At 34.4% G+C, this 19,490-nt stretch overlaps 3 protein-coding genes across 3 annotated transcripts; all 3 read right to left on the bottom strand.

Annotated features, from left to right (window-relative positions):
• On the bottom strand, positions 473-2,948 carry LOC18608179 (L-type lectin-domain containing receptor kinase IX.1). The gene has a single exon (XM_007042734.2). It carries the CDS (start codon positions 2,753-2,755, stop codon positions 629-631), a length of 2,127 nt encoding a protein of 708 aa, XP_007042796.2. The 5' UTR covers positions 2,756-2,948; the 3' UTR covers positions 473-628.
• LOC18608178 (L-type lectin-domain containing receptor kinase IX.1) lies at positions 7,594-10,295 on the bottom strand. The gene has a single exon (XM_018114605.1). It carries the CDS (start codon positions 10,115-10,117, stop codon positions 7,970-7,972), a length of 2,148 nt encoding a protein of 715 aa, XP_017970094.1. The 5' UTR covers positions 10,118-10,295; the 3' UTR covers positions 7,594-7,969.
• On the bottom strand, positions 15,016-17,082 carry LOC18608176 (L-type lectin-domain containing receptor kinase IX.1). Its single transcript, XM_018114789.1, has one exon. The coding sequence runs from the start codon at positions 17,026-17,028 to the stop codon at positions 15,157-15,159; it is 1,872 nt and encodes a 623-aa protein (XP_017970278.1). The 5' UTR covers positions 17,029-17,082; the 3' UTR covers positions 15,016-15,156.

Genomic DNA, 19,490 nt, shown 5'->3' with positions numbered 1-19,490 from the left:
AGTAGATGACCCTACTCAATTCTCAGAAATAATGGCTTTAGCTAGTCCCTTAAAGAGCCTTTTTACTAGTTTCTAGGATTGCTTCCAACCCTCCAGCTCTAACCTTTTTACTTCTAGTTCCGATTTAAGGTGTCCAAATGGATAAGCCTCTTATTCCCAGAATTACAAGCCCAAGCCATGGAGCTCGGCAATTTAAACAAGTTCCCAAGGCTTTATATGAGGAAAGATAAGTGTTTAATTATGAAGGATGTGGGTTTAATTCCATAAAAAGGAAAGGAAAAAGAAAAATGACTAGTATTAAACTGTCAGATACTTTATTGTTTTGATCTAATATATTTGTTTAATGACATTAAGGAAAAAAGAGTTTCAAAATGAACTTTCTTTTTAATGTAATGTTTCGATTTTGCACTAATCATTTAACTGTGTAGTTTTTGTAGATGGTAAGTTCAGCTTCCATATTGTAGTTTGAGCATTTGGGAAATTCGATAAATGCTGCAAGGATTAATCGTGAAAAATACAGTACAATTGACATTGTCAGCTTCCCAGAAATCATGAGTACAAAGGGATTGATTTTAGGAAGAGACAACATAAGCAATTGAAAAATTAACAAGAAATAAATAAAATGAATTTAAACTTGGCGAGCTGACAAAAGAGATGTAGATGCAGAAGAACTTGAAGATGTGGTAAATTGTGAGGAATTGGTACTACAAGTATAGCTTGAAAATTGGTTTTGCTGTCCTCCAGAATCAGTGCCACTGTAGGACAATGGAAATGCAGGAACGTTCAATGGAGGAGCATAATATGTAGGCACAGGCATCTTGGATGGGAGAATAGGCAATGGAGCTTCGAAATTGAGTACGTGAATGGCTTGCTGTATCGAAGGCCTAGAATTTTCATCTGGGTGTGCGCACCATAGTCCGATAATCAGCAGTTGCTCCATTTCCTGCTTAACAAATTCCCCACGTAACCTTGGGTCACATGCTTCAAGCAGGTTTCCTGTTCCATACAGCTCCCAAACCCTCTGCACCAAATTTACTTTACCTTCTCCGGCCTTTGGGTCGATCGGTTTTCTTCCGCAGGCGATCTCCAAAGCTACGACACCAAAACTGTACACATCTGATTGTTTGCTGGCCTTACCTGCTATGTGGCATTCCGGAGCCAGATAGCCCACTGTCCCAGCCAAAACAGTAGTTTGTGATCCTTTGGCATGGTCTACAAGCCTTGCTAGCCCGAAATCTCCAAGCTTGGCATTGAAATCAGAATCCAGCAAAACATTGCTTGATTTTATATCTCTATGAACCACACATTGTTCACACCCTTCGTGCAAGTATAGCAATCCGGAGGCCAATCCTTGAGCAATTTTGTACCTGACCTCCCATGTCAATAAGCTATTTTCATTAAAGAGGTGAGAATCTAAGCTGCCATTGGGCATGAACTCATAAACAAGCAGGAGCTCCTTTTTGTCATGGCACCAGCCGATGAGTTGCACTAGATTCCTGTGCCTCAATCGACTGATGATCTTTACCTCTGATGCGTATTCCTTTATCCCCTGTTTTGATCCGCTCGAGACCCTCTTGATAGCAACATAGTAGCTTGAATCCCTCAAAAATCCTTTATAAACCGCTCCAAACCCTCCCTGTCCTAGCTTCCCCACATCCTTAAAATTGTCAGTAGCGTGAGCTAATTCATTATATGAAAACTTCCTCGGTCCCGTTCCCCTTTCAAATTCATCTTCTATATCCTCATCAATGACATGACCCTCTTCTTCATCCTTCCCAAGTTTCTTTCTGTACAGACTAGCGAGCCAAACCAAAACCATTCCACCAACCAAAGCACCGGTAACTCCCAACCCTACTGCCAAACCTGTCCTGTTTTTCCCTCTTCTATTGCGGTTAAGATTGGGTTCCGGATCAGTTATATTATTATCAATTTCTAAGCTTGAAGTGAAAGCCCAAGAAGGAATTTGATGTAGAGAGGATGCATTTCCAGTAGCTGCAGAGAATCCGAAAGTAACCCGTTCAGGCAAGTAAAGCCGCAAATCAATAATGGAGTTCAGGTGCTGCATCACCTTAGTATTATTTCTAGATCCGGTGAAGGCAACGCTTAAATTTTGCGTACTAGAATCGTAACTAATCCAAGCTTCATTCGTTTTCCCTGCCATGATATCACCCCACCATGTTATATTAGTCATAGATTTCATAGAGTTGATATTAATGCCTACATGTTCATGCTCTGGATCCCAAGGGTTTTTATAAATATCGAACTCCACCGCGACAAATCTGTTGACTGTTGTGTTTAGTTCCATCCCATCACTTGCAAGGCCAAGAGTACCACCTTTCGTGACATTATCAGGAATTTTTGAACCTGCAGGTGCAAGAAAGAATGCAATCCCATCTCCATAAGCAGATCTGTTCTGCGAATCTATGACAAAGGTGAAACTGGTGCTGAAGTCCGTGAGATTTCCGGAAGCCTTGTCCCAGAGGTGCAACGTTTTGGAGTATGTGGCTCGACCAACGCTTGCGGTCATTAGAACGTCCCTCTGGTTTGTTGTAAGCTGAATGACTTCGTTTGCAGGGTAAGCTGATCTCTCATAAGTTATGTTGTTATCATTAGGATAGAAGCTTGTGAAGTTGAAGGATAAGGTGTTTGTGTATGGAGTGATCAGGCAAAAGAGAACGGTGATTGTCAAGAGCTTACAGAGGAGAGAGTTCATCAATAACTGAGGACTTACCATTTTCAAGCTGCAGATGGCCATACTTGGCAGGGAGGTTGTAGTTACTAAGTTCTCATTTTCACCTAAAAAAGGTCGTTATTGGTCAGAGTGCTTTGTCTCTTTCATTTGTCAACATTGTGATTTCTTGAATACCATGTCTAGTTTAGTTCATATCTTCTCAGGTTTAGTGCATCTTCTAGAAAGTCTAATTTAGTCTACAATATATTACAAGTCATTTTAATTATTTAATATATGATTAATTTTCATTGCAGCAAGTGGATGATACCCTCATTGTTCAAAGGTCCATCACGGTTTGCTGCCATTAATTAGAAGGCAAGATTTAAAAATTGGGTGTTCCCATTCGTCGACCTTGGTGTTTTTGTCCAATTATATGTAGAATGATCATTGTTTGAATGTTTTTCTCCTGTTTAATTGGTCAAAATTTTCAAAATAAAATCCAGTATCCCATATTACTTCCCAAAAATGTAGAGTTCTATAATCCGAAATTTAGTAGACTTTGAAACAATAAATTTGGATTTTGATAAAGGGATGTTATATGGTTGTTGGTTGGTGAATGGTAAAGATCTAATTAAGATTGGGAAGGAAATTTGAAAAAGAAGTATGAAATTTTGAAGCAGATATTTTCACATCCAATTTGATCCCATGGACTTTTTTTCATGAAGTTTTTACAGAATCTTAACGCAATGTAATTACAATCACAAATTTTTAATTGAATTCAAATGTATTTAATTAAAGTTAAGATTTTATAATTGTGATTAAATCATGTCAAAATTTTGTGGTAACTTTTAAAAATAGAGTCTGTCCCATCAAAATTCTTGTCACCATAGTGAAATGAAAATTTTTTAATAAGTTGATTAAATTAGCATAAATCACATATCAGTTGCATTTCAAATTTTCACTTTTTCAAGATTTAAGAATTTCAATTTAATAACTTTATCAAAGCTGACGTTATTTGGTATCAAAATGGAAAATTATCAACCCATAATGGAAATGGCTGTTATGATTGATTTTTGCTTTGAAAGAGGAACTCAACGGAAAAGAAGGATGCAGAATATGAAGAGAGATGTAGGTTTTCCAGATTCGAGATCAAAGCTTTCGACATTTTGAGCTTTCATAATTTTCGGGGCCAGGAATGAGGAAGGAGGCTGCAAAATGATGATTGTTAAGTCGAAACAATAGATATATACTATTATCACACTACTAGTATTACTATTCCGTTAGAGTGGTTGAAGATTAATTTCATTAGGATTCCCATTTAATCCCAGGAAGAGCTGGAAGACAGCTACACAATCCTCTCCACACGTTGCAGCGTGGAATAGGAAGGATTTGAAGTAGACTTAGTTATTCATGATTTCGACTCTTATTAACATCCTTGAACTATGTGAAATTTCGAATATCTTAATATTAATTATCTATTCTAATGCTCTCTTATATGAACACAAATATATATTTTATACTGATGTATAATTGAGTTCCTATCTCATTTATTTTACCTCCTTTTTAAGCTTATAATATTAAGTTTACTCTATTTATCATCCCATTCAAATTTTTATATTTAAATATTTTTTTGATATAGAAATTCTACAACTCTAACTAACTAAATACTCATCTCAATTTCCCCTCTCTTATTTCATGCCTTCCTTTTTTTAAAAATAAAAATTATTTTATATTCGCATAAATTTAAGTGTCTACAAGATGAATATTTATGATAATATTAACAGTCTAAAGTATCATTTGATTTCTATTTTTGTTATTTATTATTTCCTCTTTTAAAAAATAAAAAGCCCAATTGAATCAAAATTAATAATATCTTTGAAAAATAAAAAAAAATTAAAAGTCTAATCTTTTTTGGAGAACAATATGCATGATTTTAATTACTTTTACATAGAACATTAAGTGATATTGGGTTAATATAGACATTTATTCATTTTTAATCGCAAGGTTGATTTAATTTTCTATTATTTACTTCTATTATTAGTATATATATTTTTTAAGGAAAAATAAAATAGTAAAAAATTGTTAGTATAACTCAAACTAAATCTTAAAAAAATCAATTGATCCATTAATATCTATAACATATATAAAAAAAAATCTAAAGCTAGATCCATATTTGGCCACGTTATGATTTTATTAGGTTGTCACGTGATGAGTTACTAAAATAATAAAAAAAAATGTTGTGGGTCTTTGACCTTTTTGAAATGACCAATTAAATTCATTTAGTCGAATATTAAAATAAAGACAATAATTGAGATAAAAAAATAATTAAAAACATACAAAATGAAATTCAATGGCGTAAGCTAAAGTTCATAGACAAATTTTACTGCTCTCAAAGAATTGCCTGTCATAAGCTCACATCTCCCTGTACAGCTTACCTAATCTATGCTTTGAAATGGCTTTTGACATCTGTTTATTTAGCTTGAGGTTTGGTGCCTTCTATACCATTCTCCATCATTGCTAATCTGTGCTTTCAAATGACTTTTGTTTATTTGGCTCGAGGTATGTTGTCTTCTGTACCATTGTCTATCATTGCTTTCGTGTTTTGATATTGCATTCTTTCTTCAACCTCTTTTTGCTTTCTAGTTCTTTTTTCCTTTCTGCCAACTTGCGTTGTTTTTTGTTTACTTGTGGGGTTGTTGTTGTTGCTGATCAATCGGTGCTTATCTCGATATTTGAAACTTGGATGACCCAAATTCATAATTTCATTTTTGAAGTTTTAATTTTATACAAAATTTATTTTTTATTTAAAAAATTAAATATTTTTACTTTTTAAATAAAAAAAATCATACATCAATTACTTTATCATATTTGAATATATATAAAATTCATATTAAATTATAACCAATTAAAATTATTATTATATTTAATATTCGTGTGCAATGTACGAGTACATTTCTAATATCTTATAAAAAATAACCCATACTCGACTTGGAGTCTTGCACACGGTCAAGACCAAGTCTTTGTCCCAATGGCCAATTGCAATTTGCAAAGACTTTTTCAGTCTTGTATCAGGTCAATGGTCTCCACCAAACATAGGGAGCTGAGTTGGACCGACGTTAAAAGGTTTTTTTATTTGTTTTCCTTCCCCACCAATTTTTGGTAGAATCGTTAATGACAAAGTTGTCAGACGTTGCTTGATAATCAGAATTGGGGGAAAGCATAAGGCAGCCATCGGCGAATGATTGTCTTGGATACGGCTCTCATATCAATCACACACAAAGAAATCGTAATCCACAGCACTAAATATAGAAAATCAAATACTCATATCAAAAGTATTAAACATAATCATGATAAGGTCGTAATCGATTCGCATCTTTTCATGTCTTTTTGACTTAATACGAGCTTAATCAAGATCTCGGACTTATATGAATTGTATGATCTACTTAGATTAACAGGGTCACGAAAAACATATCTTCGTATTATAGTAACGACACTGCCAAAGATTGGCCTTCGACATTAATTTCTCACAGTGACACTAAGCCGCTGTCGGTAGCACTAATTGCCCATGGGCCATGGCCATGCAATATAATTCTTCAAAGAATTAGTAGCTTTGATTCTTTTCATTTTTTGGCCGAGATCTGATAATTCCTTTGGAGTATCAACTGTGCTCAACATCTTGTATCGCTCAATGTGGCAAGCATGCAAAAGTGTGAGAAATTGTATATCTTGTGTATTAATTAACTATATTTTTAGTAATAAATTATTATTAATTTAAAAATATTTTTCATAATAATTCATTAATCATTTAATAATATTTTATAATTTAGAATTAACATATTAATAATTTTTATAATTTATTTAAAATATTTATAATTTTTAATAATTTTAAATAATAATTTCACAAAATGTTTAAGGGTGTTTTCATTCAAAATTTCTTTCAATAGACCTATTATATATTGAAACTCTTCTCAATAATTGTTATTTACTATGTGTATTAAAGTCTATTTTTCAATAATTGTTTTGTTCTACTCTACACATAGAATTTTTTACAATTCATTCAAAGATAGAATAAGATTTCTTTGATAGAGACAAATAAACTCACATTTAAGTTCTCATTCTTCCTAAATATTGCCTCTTAAATTTTCTTCTATTTAATTTACTCCTCTCTATTTTCCGCCTTACTCTGCTGTTTACATTTTCCTCACATTTTTTTGTCTTACTTTCCTGTTTAGTTATTCTCTATAGTATATTTATCATCACCTGCTACAATACTTAATATTTCAAAAGCTGCTATAATTTTCTTCTCTTATATCTCGAACACATCTTTTTATTTATTTACAATATTACATTTTTCATATCACAAAACCCCTTGACAAAATTTAACATTTATCTTCGAAAAATCCTAAATTACTTATGATTTTAAATTTTCGATACGTCTTTTCGAATGGATTAAATTTTAAAAGTTTTCTAAAGTTGAAGGCATTAATTCGTTGAGCAACAAGAAAGTTAATTTAATCCCCTTTATAAAGGTCCCTTGTCTCTTCTGCACAAGAAATTCCTATATAAAGATTTTCAAGCAACAATCAATTCATGCGCCAATAAGGTATTGCGGCATAGTTTCCGTAGACTGTAAATAATGTAGCACCAAATCTGACTTTTACCCGCTTAAACAATTTTGTTCTAAAATGCATTTTCATTGCTACCATACGCTTTTATATTTCTAGTTTGCATGAAATTCAATAATGCCCCTGCTTTTATTCTTGTTCTAACTGTAAAATTGAAAACAATTCAGTCTTTAATGAATAAGCAAAACCAATATTCTTAAATCCGCTTTTGCTGTTGTCTCCTGGTCCTTCTTCCAAGTTCTAACTGGTTGAATACTAGTTACAGTTTGGCGGTTGACCCTCAGCTGCTCTGTTCGATTTATGACATATCAGTAAGTAGATTAAACTTTTATTAACCATCAAGGTAAACATTATAATCTGAAAACCATTACAAAACACAAGAACAACACTACTCTCTCCCTCAAGGTTGGGACACGAACCAACTACCTTTCTAAATGGGCTGGTCAATAGCTGCACAGAGCATTTACCATATGCCTAATCCAGCACGAATCAGTACGAAAAGAACAATACACAAATCGGAGAATTCTTGGATGCAACGAGGCATCAATGAAAATATGAATCAACGCTACAAATACATAGACTTAATTAACTACCAAGAACTCACAGAGCAAATACTTCCGGCTTTTACCTTGCGGCTTGATGTGCCATTCAGCCTAAATATTTTATGCAAAGGTCATTTTGTATTTGTAGCTGGAGTACCTGTTCCAACCTTCGAGGAATCACTAGTAGAACTAGTGCCTGAAAATTGGGCTTGGCTTCTGTTGGAGGCACTGATCTGGGATGAACTCGACGCAGAAGATCCAGCAATAGTGGCTTGATGTGCTGCAATGTAAGTTGGAACTGGCATATCCAGTGGCAGCACGGGCACTTGAGCTTTGAAACCAAGGATATCAACGACCTGCGTTATTGATGGGCGGGCAAAGTAGTTTGGATGAGCGCAAGCCAGCCCAACTAAGATCAAGCGTTCCATTTGTTCCTTGTCATAATTGTCAGACAACCGTGGGTCTGCTGCATCAAAAATACTCTCTCTCCCATACAGTTCCCAAACCCACTCCACAAGTTTAGTTTTGAGTCTCTTGCCATTTCTATCTATTACAGCAATAGCCTGCTTTCCAGTGGCTATTTCTAACGCAACAACCCCGAAGCTGTATACATCTGATTCCTTAATGGCTTTGAATGTCTCAAGACATTCTGGTGCTACATAGCCATCAGTCCCAAGCATAATCGTTGTTTGTGACCCTTGTCCATGCTCAACAAGTCTAGCCAGGCCAAAGTCACCTAACTTGGCATTGAAACTTAAATCCAGGAGAACATTACTTGATTTGATGTCTCGATGTAGCACACATTGTTCACATTCTTCGTGTAGATAGAACAATGCTGAGGCCAAGCCCATAGCAATTTTGTATCTCTTCTCCCATGTCAACAAGCATGGTTCTCTAAATAGGTGGTAGTCAAGGCTCTTATTTGGAAGAAATTCATAGACAATGAGGAACTCCTGATTGTCATGGCACCAACCGATGAGCTGGACTAAATTCCTGTGCCTCAACCTGCTAATAGTTTTCACTTCTGATGCATACTCTTTCACCCCTTGTTGAGATTGTGGAGTTGTCTTTTTGACAGCAATATTGCAATTCATGTCCCTCAAAAAGCCTAAATAAACCTTACCAAAACCTCCCTCCCCAAGCAGACCTTCATCAGCAAAATTACTGGTTGCAAATCTCAATTCCTTGCAGGAAAACTTCCTAGGTGCTGTCACCATTTCCGTTTCCACTTCCTTGCCCCTGTACTTTTCCCTCCAGCAGAAAAACCAAACCAGAGTCAAAACTAAAAGCAAAGCAAAAATGCCACCGGCAACCCCCAAAATAACCCATAGCCATGTCCTGCTCTTTTTTCTGGGGTTGTCTGCAGGACTTGTTGAATTCGTTGCTGCTGCAGGTGCTGGTGTTGGAGGATTGGTTTGATAGCTTTTATTTGTAGCAACTGGCAAGCTAGAGCTGAAATTCCAGGAATAAATAGTATGTATCTCAAACAAAGCCCCAGTGGTTCCTGAGAAGCCAAACGTAACCCATTCTGGTAAATATATGCTAAAATCCAATATAGTAGAAAGACTAGTTGAATTTTTAAGAGTATAATCATCGGTATCAAGCAAAACAACACTCAGGTTTTTTGTCGTCGAGTTGTAACTGATGAAAGCATCAACTTTTCCCCCATTTTCAGTATCACTCCACCACCATGGGCGAGAGGTAAGAGACTTCTGGACAGTGTTGAGATCAATGGCCACGTGATCTGACATCGCGTTATCCCAATTATTGGTAAACGTATCAAATTCCACTGCAACAAATCTATAGTTAATGTAGGTCGGATCGATATTTTCGAGCCCGAAGAGGCCGCCTCCTGAATAAGGTGGGATTTTTGACCCATTAGGAGCAAGGAAAAACGCAAACCCATCAGCCTTTGAACTATTCCTGAGGGAATCTATGACAAAAGAAAATTGAGTAGTGAAGTCTGCAAGTACGACCTTCCCGGATGAATTGTGCCAAAGGTGCATTGGTTTGTAATACGTGGCCCGACCACAACTTCCATTTAGACCCTTGTCCCTTAGGTTAAAGGTGAGTTGGATTCCGTTGTCTGATGGGGATGCATCACCTTCGTAAACTATTCCATGCACATTTGGGTCGAAGGCGGTGAAATTGAAATTGGTGTTATCATAGGTTGTTGCCTTTGAGAGAGGAAGTAAACCGAAAAGAAGGATGCAGAATATGAAGAGAGATGTAGGTTTTCCAGATTTGAGATAAAAGCTCTCAGCATTTTGAGCTTCCATAATTTACCAGGGTGAGGACTGAAGAAGGATGCTGCAAAGTGGTGATTGTTGGGTCTTCTTGTTCAAAACAATAAATATATAGTACTCCTATAGTATTATTCCATTTGAAATGAGGAAGGCCACTTGAGTGGTTTCACATTTCAAACACGTAACGTCATGGACTAAAGCATACGCACCGGACAAATAATACTTAATCTGGTTTCTTTTATTTCTTGAACTTTAAGGATGTACCTCTATATGTTTTGAATGATGGGATTACCTTGTTGATTCATTTTCCGATGAGATTCCCATTTAATCAAAAAAAAAAAAAATGGGAAGACTCTAGACCAACAAAAAAGTAATCTTTTCCACGCATTTGAACGTGGAATCAGAATGATGGAAGTAGACTTAGCTGTTCATGATTTCGACTCTCATTAACATCCTTGAAGGTACATTAATTAATTATCTATTCTAATACTATACTACATAAACAAAAAACATTTATACTCGTATATAAAAAGGGAGGTTGAGTAATTGTGTTCCTATCTCATTTATTTTATCTCTTTCTTAAACATCTTTTGGTTTGTTTTGTTTTTTGTTTTGCTCTATTCTTGAACATCTAATACTAAGTTCACTCTATTTATCATCTGATTATTTCAATTTTGCTGATGTAGAAATTCTAAAACTCTAATTAACTTTATTAATAATCATCTCAATCTTCCCACTCTCTTATTTCAGGTCTTCATTTGTTTTAAAGTAAAATTTATTTTGTATCTGCATAAGATTAAGTGTCTACTAGACGGATATATATTAGAATATTAAAAACTTAAATTAACTATCATTTGATTGCTATTGTTAATATTTATTATTTGCTTTTGAAAGCAAAAAAAAATCTATTTGAATAAAAATAGATAAAATCTTTGAAATATAAAAATTTTAAAAATATAATCTCTTTTAGAGAACAATAATGCATGATTATAATACTTTTACATAGAATGATTATATTTGAAGTGAATTATATATATATATAATATATATATATAAATATATATATAAATATTTATTTATTTTTAATCAAGATTGATTTAATTTGGTATAATATTCAAAAAAGTTCTTTAATTATTAAATTTTTTAAAAAATTTAATTTTTATTATGTTTAATTAAATATTTTTATTTTTCATTTTAAATAAAAAATAAACATTATTTAAAAATATAGATCTTCCTACTTGACTTGCACGGTGAAGACCAAGTCTTGGTCCAGTAGCGATCATGGCTGCTTTAACTAAGTGTTTTATAAAGAGTGGTCGCAATTTGCAAAGACCTTTTTAGTCTTGCATCAAGTCAAGGGTCCCCGTCAAAACTAGGGAGCAGAGTTGGGCCCTCGTTAGAAAGTATTTTTTATTGTTCTCCTATGTACCATTTTTTTATTTTGGTAAAATCGTTTATGAGCAAGTTTAAAATTTTAAAGTTTTCTACAGTTGAAGGCATTAATTAGTCAAGCAACAAGAAAGTTGATTTAATCTCATCTACAAAAGTCCCTTGTCTCTTCTGCACAAGAAATTAATTCCTATGTAAAGATTTCAAGCAACAATCGATTTATGCGCCCACTAATGTATTGTGGCATAATTTCCATAGAGAAATGCTGTCACTTAATTGTACCACCAAATCTATTTTTAGAAAGAGCAAAGATTGTGGGAGGTAAATTTGGTTACGCAAACTAATTAATCAATTTAACGCGGGACTGTAATAGTCAAAGTAGAAAAATATGGCTCACTTGCTCTAACTCCAGAAGCCATAGCTGCATTTGCTTGGCGGTGATCTACATAACTTGGTCAGCAAGCATTCCATTTGTGTAGTGGCAGAGTCCATACATAATTTCTCGTCTGCTACATCAAGCAGCCTTTTCTTCCCATATGAGTCCCACACCCAGGCTAGCATTGCGGCCCCGAGACCCTTCATATTTGGGCTCTGTTGATTCTCTACCGCATGCAATTTCCAATGCGACAAACTCCAAAGCTGTAAACATCTGATTCCCGTACTAGCTTTCCTGAAGAAACACACTCAGGAGCCATATAGCCCATAGTCCCGGCCAACAGAGTGGTTTGTGACCCCGTTCCATGATCGACTAGCCTAGCTAACCCGAAATCCCCAAGTTTAGCATTGAAACTAGAATCTAACATAACGTTGCTTGTTAATATTATTTCGACTCTTATGGGCATCCTTGAACGTAAGTGAAATTTTGAAAATCTTAATATTATTTATTCTAATGCTATATTATATAAACAAAAACATATCATTTATACTGATTTATAAAAAGCGAGGTTGACTAATTGAGTTCCTATCTTATTTATTTTCTCACTTTCCTTAGCATCTAATAATAAGTTTACTCCATTCATCATCCGATTAAAATTTTGTTATTTAAATATTTTCCTTATGTAAAAATTTTGAAACTTGAATTAACTAAATACTCTTCTCGATCTTCCCACTCTCTTATTTCATGCCTCCTTTTTTTTTAAAGTAAAATTTATTTTATATTCACATAAAATTAAGTGTCTACAAGATAGATATTTATTATAATATTAAAAACTTAAAGTATCATTTGATTGTTATTCTCACTATTTATTATTTTCTTTTTAAAATAAAAAATAAATAATATCTTTGAAAAGTAAAAAAATTTAAAAATATAATCTTTTTTGTAGAACAATAAGCATGATTTAAGTTACTTTTACGTAGGACATTATATAATATTTGAAGTCATATAGGGTTATAGAAAGGCATTTATTCATTTTTAATCAAGGTTGATTTAATTTTCTATTATATATTTTTATTATTAATATATAAATTTGATTAAAGAAAAATAAAATAGTAAAAGATTGTTAGTAAAAATCTTAAAAGCATTGGTTGATCCATTCAATAAAAGCATCATTCGACACAACTTATTACACGTTTTCTAGCAAGGTGTAAGAAAAGCGTCATTTTATTTCATAATAATAATAGTAATAATTATAAAAAAAGTAAATATTTTCTTCATTCTAAATTGAATATACTTTTTTTAAATGACACGAAATTTTAAAAATGTAACATTTTGTTCTTTATTTTGTAATTTTCGCTTTTAAAATTATATGTTAGAAGATTTCAACTAAAATCAGCCAAGGAAAGATAACACTGAAAAGATGTTCTCCAATTTGGAAAAATAAACATTATTTCAAAATATTTTAAAACAAAAATTTAATTGAAAACCGGAATATTAATAATAACAATTAATCATGTTGGCAAGCGTTGAACATGGACGCGGGGAAGACAAGATCTTCGTCTTCGAACTTGACTTGCAAACGGCAAGGCCAAATGTCTTTGGCCCAACGGCCAATCCTCGCTAGTACATGTGGAGGAGTGCTGGGTGGTTGCAATTTGCAAAGACTTTCTATCAAGCCAATGGTCTCCGTCAAAAATAGGGAGCATCTTCGGGCCCACGTTAAAAGGTTTTTATGTTTTTCTCCTTTGTAGCATTTGTTGGTAAAATCGTTTATGACCAAGTTGTCAGACTTTGCTTATAATTAATCAGAATTGGCATAGTTAAAAAAAATAGGGAAAGCATAAGGCGGCCATTGGAGATTGATTGTCTTAGTACTAATGTATACATGTTGGATATGGTATCACTAATTGCCCATGCAATCTAATTCTTATACACTTATTCCCTTTATCTTGTTTTAAATAAATGGTTTCAATAATGCTATACAAAAATGTAATTGGAACAACGAAACGTATATCATGTGAATAGTGGTAAAAATAACTTGAAGTAAGTGGTATAATTCATAGATTAAATTTACTTTAGAATGATTTAGAGAGTTTGATTTAATGATTCAAATATGAATGTAATTAGAAAATGTTTTTCTTAATATTTTCCTAAACTTCAAGGACATTTTTCGTCTTTTGCTTTTTACCCTTTCATTTTACTCGAGAACAAAACTCGATACATATTTCATGACCATCTATTAAAAAAATTCAATATTTTCAATAGCTATATAATAGGGTTTCAATTGTTATTCATTATGTACATTAAAACTCTTTCCTATAAGTGTTATTTAATAGATATAGTAAGACTTATATAAATTAATACTAAATGAATTATTTAATCGAAGTTATTAATTTATTGAATACTAATTTATAGAAGTTTTATGGTACTTTGACAAATTATTTTTTTAATAATTAATGTATAAATTAATAAAGTAATAATTTATTGATTAAATAATATCTCAATTAATTAATAAATTTTTATGATCCCAAAAGTATTAATTTAAAAAAATTTTAATATATATATAACACTTTTCAATAACTATTACTCATTATGTGCATTAAAACGTATTATTGAGTAATTAGTTCTTCTTGCTCTCTATATAGATTTTTGTTAATTTATTCAAGATGGAATAAGATTTCCTCGATAAAGGTAAATAAACTTTCACATTTAAGCTTTCTTCTACTTAACTCTTTTCCTTCCTATTCCCTGTCTTACTCTACCCTTATCTATTTTGTACATTTTCTTTGGCTCATTTTACTACTAATTCTCTACTCTTTGTTTATCATCACTTATCACATCACTCAATATTTTAGGAACTGTTCTAGTTTTTTTGTCAAGTCACCTCCAACACAATCTTTTTACTTATTAGTAAGATTAACTCTTCCTAGCTATCACAAGAAACTCTCAACAATATTCAGATTCTATCTTCAAAAAAAATTCTCAATGGCTTATGGTTTTATATTTTCCATTTGCATGTGCACTAAAATTTTTAGATTTAAAGTTTTCTAAAGTTGAGGGCATTAATTAGACAAGCAACAAGAAAGTTAATTTACTCTCCTTTACAAAAGTCCCTCATCTCTTCTGCACAAGAAATTCCTATGTAAAGATTTCAAGCAACAATCAATTCATCCGCCAATAATATAATGTGGCATAGTTTCCATGGAAAAATGCTGTCACGTAATTGTACCACCAAATCTAATTTTAGAAAGAGAAAAGAGAAAAGTTTGTGACAGGTAAATTTGGTTACACAAACTAATTAATCAATTTAACGCGGGACTGTTATAGTCAAAGTAGAAAAATATGGTTCACTTGCTCTAAGTCCAGTAGCCGTAGCTACATCATACATGGGAGTAGGCCTCGTACCTGGAAGATTTGGCAATGAAGCCTCAAAATTAAGGACCTGAATTGCCTGCCTTATCGAAGGTCTTAAATTGTGGTCTGGATGGACACACCACAGTCCAATCATTAGCAGGCATTCCATCTGTTTAGTATCAAAGTCCAGACACAATTTCTCGTCTGCCACATCAAGCAGCCTTTTCTTTCCATAAGAGTCCCACACCCAGGCCACCAATGCGGCCCGAGACTCTTCATATTTGGGCTCTATTGATCTTCTACCGCATGCAATTTCCAATGCGACAACTCCAAAGCTGTAAATATCTGATTCCTTACTAGCTTTTCCTGAAGAAACACATTCAGGTGCCATATAGCCCATAGTCCCGGCCAACAGAGTGGTTCGTGACCCCTTTCCATGATCGACTAACCTAGCTAACCCGAAATCCCCAAGTTTAGCATTGAAACTAGAATCTAACATAACGTTGCTAGTTTTTATATCCCTGTGTAGCACACAATGATCTCCTTCCTCATGTAGATAGAACAAAGCTGATGCTAAGCCCTGCACAATTTTAAATCTCACCTCCCAGGTCAATAAGCTTTTGCCTTTGAAAAGATGAGCATCTAGGCTGCCATTGGCCATGAACTCATAAACCAGTATCAGTTCCCCTTTTTCATGACACCAACCAATAAGCTTGACCAGATTCTTGTGCCTCAATCGGCTAATGATCGTCACTTCAGATGCATATTCCTTGATTCCTTGCTTAGAGGCCTTTGAAACCCTCTTAACAGCAACATAGGTATCCAACTCCCTTAAATACCCTCTATAAACTGCACCAAACCCTCCCTCTCCTAGTTTTAGTTCATCTTTGAACTTACTTGTCACTTTAACTAATTCTACGAGGGAAAATTTCTTAGGTCCAATTCCAGTTTGAAACCCACCGGCAAAGAAGACATCATTTATGTGATCATCTAATTTGTTGTCCTTGTGTCTTTTTCTCCTCGAAATGAACCAAATGAAACCTAGGCCAAGAATCAAAGCCCAAGCTCCAACGACTACCCCCACCACTAATCCTTTCATGTCCTTTCTTTCTTTCGAAGGGAAGAAATGTGGCGCAGAATCAGGGCTTGGTGCGACTACTCCAATGATAGATTGATTCCAATCAGTTGGACGCTCGCCAACAAAGTTACCCGGAGGATCATAGTTACAAACAACAAAAGTACCCCCATGACCGCATCCTACTTTTGCACATCCAAGACGAGTTGAAGTAGCCCAGATCACTTGAGTATAGTGGCCACACGTATGGCCTGAAGCACAGGTATTAGATTTCAAGTCATAATCGGTTTTCTCATCGATCCACATTTCCACAGCATCAGTTGCAGAAAGGTTACCGGTGCTCATTGCAAGATTCTCACCATAAGGCCCTCCTGAATGCAAAAGCTTGCAGTCATTACTCCTCTGGTTGGCATAGTCTATCGCATAGACTGCCACGCTATTGTCCCAAGTCATGGGCTGAACGCCAACAGCCGCACGAGCAGCGTTGTGAACGTTTAGGAAGGCTTGTGGTGAATCTTGCGAGTGAGTTGGACTTGGTGCATGCGCAGCTGTTGTAGTTGGAAAAACAACGATAGTTGCATTGCTAGATAACTGAATATTGGGGCTTGGTGCAAGTACTGCAATAACAGTACCTACCCTCTCATGATAACTTACTTTCTCTGGGAATGAATCTTTAGCACCCGTATGCGGGAATAGAGCTAAGCCGATCAAACAAAAGGTCAGTGAAATCTTTCTTAACTCCATTTCCATTTAATCGTGTACTAGCTCGCAGCTAGCATCAAAGGTTGCTTAAATTATTGGTAATATGAGTGGCAATTACGCCAATTCCAATGTTACGCGGTTTGAACTTAATCGGTCTTGGCGGGGAAGTCACGGTGTTCTCACGATTTCAAGACTAGAATAAATGTAAAGCCCACCAAACCCCAAAGAGAGTAATCCGACAAAGTTTCTCATGTCAAGAAATCAACAGAAGTTTCTTAAGTCAAGTTATGAAAAATAGAAAAGTAGCTCCATATGACCTTAGTATGTATTGATTGTTGAAGGAACAATGGAAAACAAAAATGATGAGAAATTAATAGTTAATATGGTGAATGAGAACAAAAATGAGATCCGATATTACATAAATATTTTTTTGAAAAAAAATATATTTGCTCATCTCTCCCATTAACTTGATCAGAAAAAAAAAAATATGAAAGAGAATAAATGTAAAACCCACCAAACTCTGAAGAGAATAAACACTCGAAGTTTCCCATGTTAAAAAATATGAAGAGAATAAATGTAAAACCTACCAAACCTCGAAGAGAATAACCAAACGAAGTTTCCAATGTCAAGAAATAAATAGAAGTTCCTCAAGTTAAGATATAGAAAATGGAAAAATGGCTCCGTATGGTCTTAGTATGTATCCATGGTTGAAGGAACAATGAAAAACAAAAATATGAGAAATTAATAGTTAATATAGTAAATGAGCAAAAAAAAAAGTTTACACGTCCTATTATCCAAAAACAAATAAACAGATTTGTTAGCATTAATTTCTTAATTTTACGATCAGGAACTGCTCTGTTCCCGTCCCTCCAATCTTAGAGGAGTTAAAATTTTATATATTATTGATCTTCTCATAAATTTATCTATGTATTAATTTTAATTTTAATTTATTAGATTTTAACAAAATTGCACAAACCTTGAACCTTTCCTAAATTTCTCCACCGAATTTAACCTATAAAAGTAAAAAGAAAATTTTCATGTCAAAGACCGAAAAAGAACTCATAAAGACATAGACACACTGACCCATCATGTTTGAAGAGCCAACTAGTAATTTGCCAGTGCGTGTGGACCATGGTTCCTCCTAAACCTCAAAATCAAAAGCGTGTCTGAGGGGACATTCTTTTCTATATTACAATCAGGAAGGAATTTAATATATGAGAAATTTTAATTGATGTCAGTTTTTCTTTTCTCAATCATCAAGAGATTCATTAATAGAAATACAACTCCATTATCTTAAAAATTAATGAACCACAGATAAAAATGAGAATTGTATTCTTATAGCAGGGAATAAAACACCCAATAGAATAAAATTCTTCACCTAAATAGAATAAAGATATCCATAAACAAACAATCCGAACAGACTGTAGACATCGAAAAAAAAAAACAAAGAAAAATATATATAATAAATAATAAAATTTTAATTAATTAAGAATCATAAAATAATTATAATATAAAATTTTTTTATAAAAAAAGTAGTACGTCTGGCAGAGTAGTGGAGTGTGCCCCCTTCAACCCAGCATAAAGGGGGCACTGTAGCAACCCGGGAGAAAAATAAACCAAAAATCAAGCTAGGCAATAAAAAAAAACCCAAGATTTCAACAACCAAAATACCTAATCGCAATCAAAAAATACCCTAGACCTTCTAGCAACCAAGAACAACCAATCCACAACTAAAGAAATACCAAAAAAAATAAAAAAAATACACAAGGAGAGTAAGTAGTAGTTGTTTTTGGGGGATTTTCTTTAGCTTGTTTTAGGGACATTTGGAGGGGATATATATTGGGGGTTTTGTGCTGTCGGTGGGGGGATTTGAAGCCCAGATTTTGTGCCTTCGTTGGATGAGAGAGAAGAGTTCGATTAGGAAATGGCGTCAGCGCAAGGAAGGTGGCGGTGAAGGGAAAGCAGATCAGTGGTTGTTTTGGGGAAAGATATAGGGATTTTGGGTTAGGAAGCTTGGGTCTTAGTGATGATCGGCGAAAGGAGGGAGGTTTGCTTCGGGTTAGCCGCCGACAGTGAAGGGAGAGCAGATCGGTGGTTGTTTTGGGGACAGATATAGGGATTTTGGGTTAGGAAGCTTGGGTCGTAGTGCTGATCGGTGAAAGGAGGGAAGGCCAGTCAGGGTAGTCGGCGGTGATGCTGATCTTGGGCGGTGGCCGGTGAAGAAAGATTAGTGTGAGAGAGAAAGGTGAGATTTTTAGAGAGAGAAGAGATAATCCGGCGGGTAGAGAGAGAAACAAAAAAGGGAAAATGGGGAGAGATGAAAGAAAAAAAGGATTTTATAGTTAGGGTTAGAGTGAAATGATGTCGTTTTAGGCATTTGGGGGCTGTTGGACCAGGGGTTGGACAATGGGCTTTGAGAGGCAGACCACTTGGGCCAGGCCGATCGTGTTGGGCTACTGTTAACCCACTGAAGGTATACACTTATTTTTATGTTTTGATTTTGTGGTTGT

The sequence above is a fragment of the Theobroma cacao genome, chromosome 2 (assembly GCF_000208745.1).
Source record: "Theobroma cacao cultivar B97-61/B2 chromosome 2, Criollo_cocoa_genome_V2, whole genome shotgun sequence".
NCBI classification, from domain to species: domain Eukaryota; kingdom Viridiplantae; phylum Streptophyta; class Magnoliopsida; order Malvales; family Malvaceae; genus Theobroma; species Theobroma cacao.
Note: the sequence above shows the minus strand (reverse complement) of the source record. Positions and strands in the feature narration are given on the sequence as shown.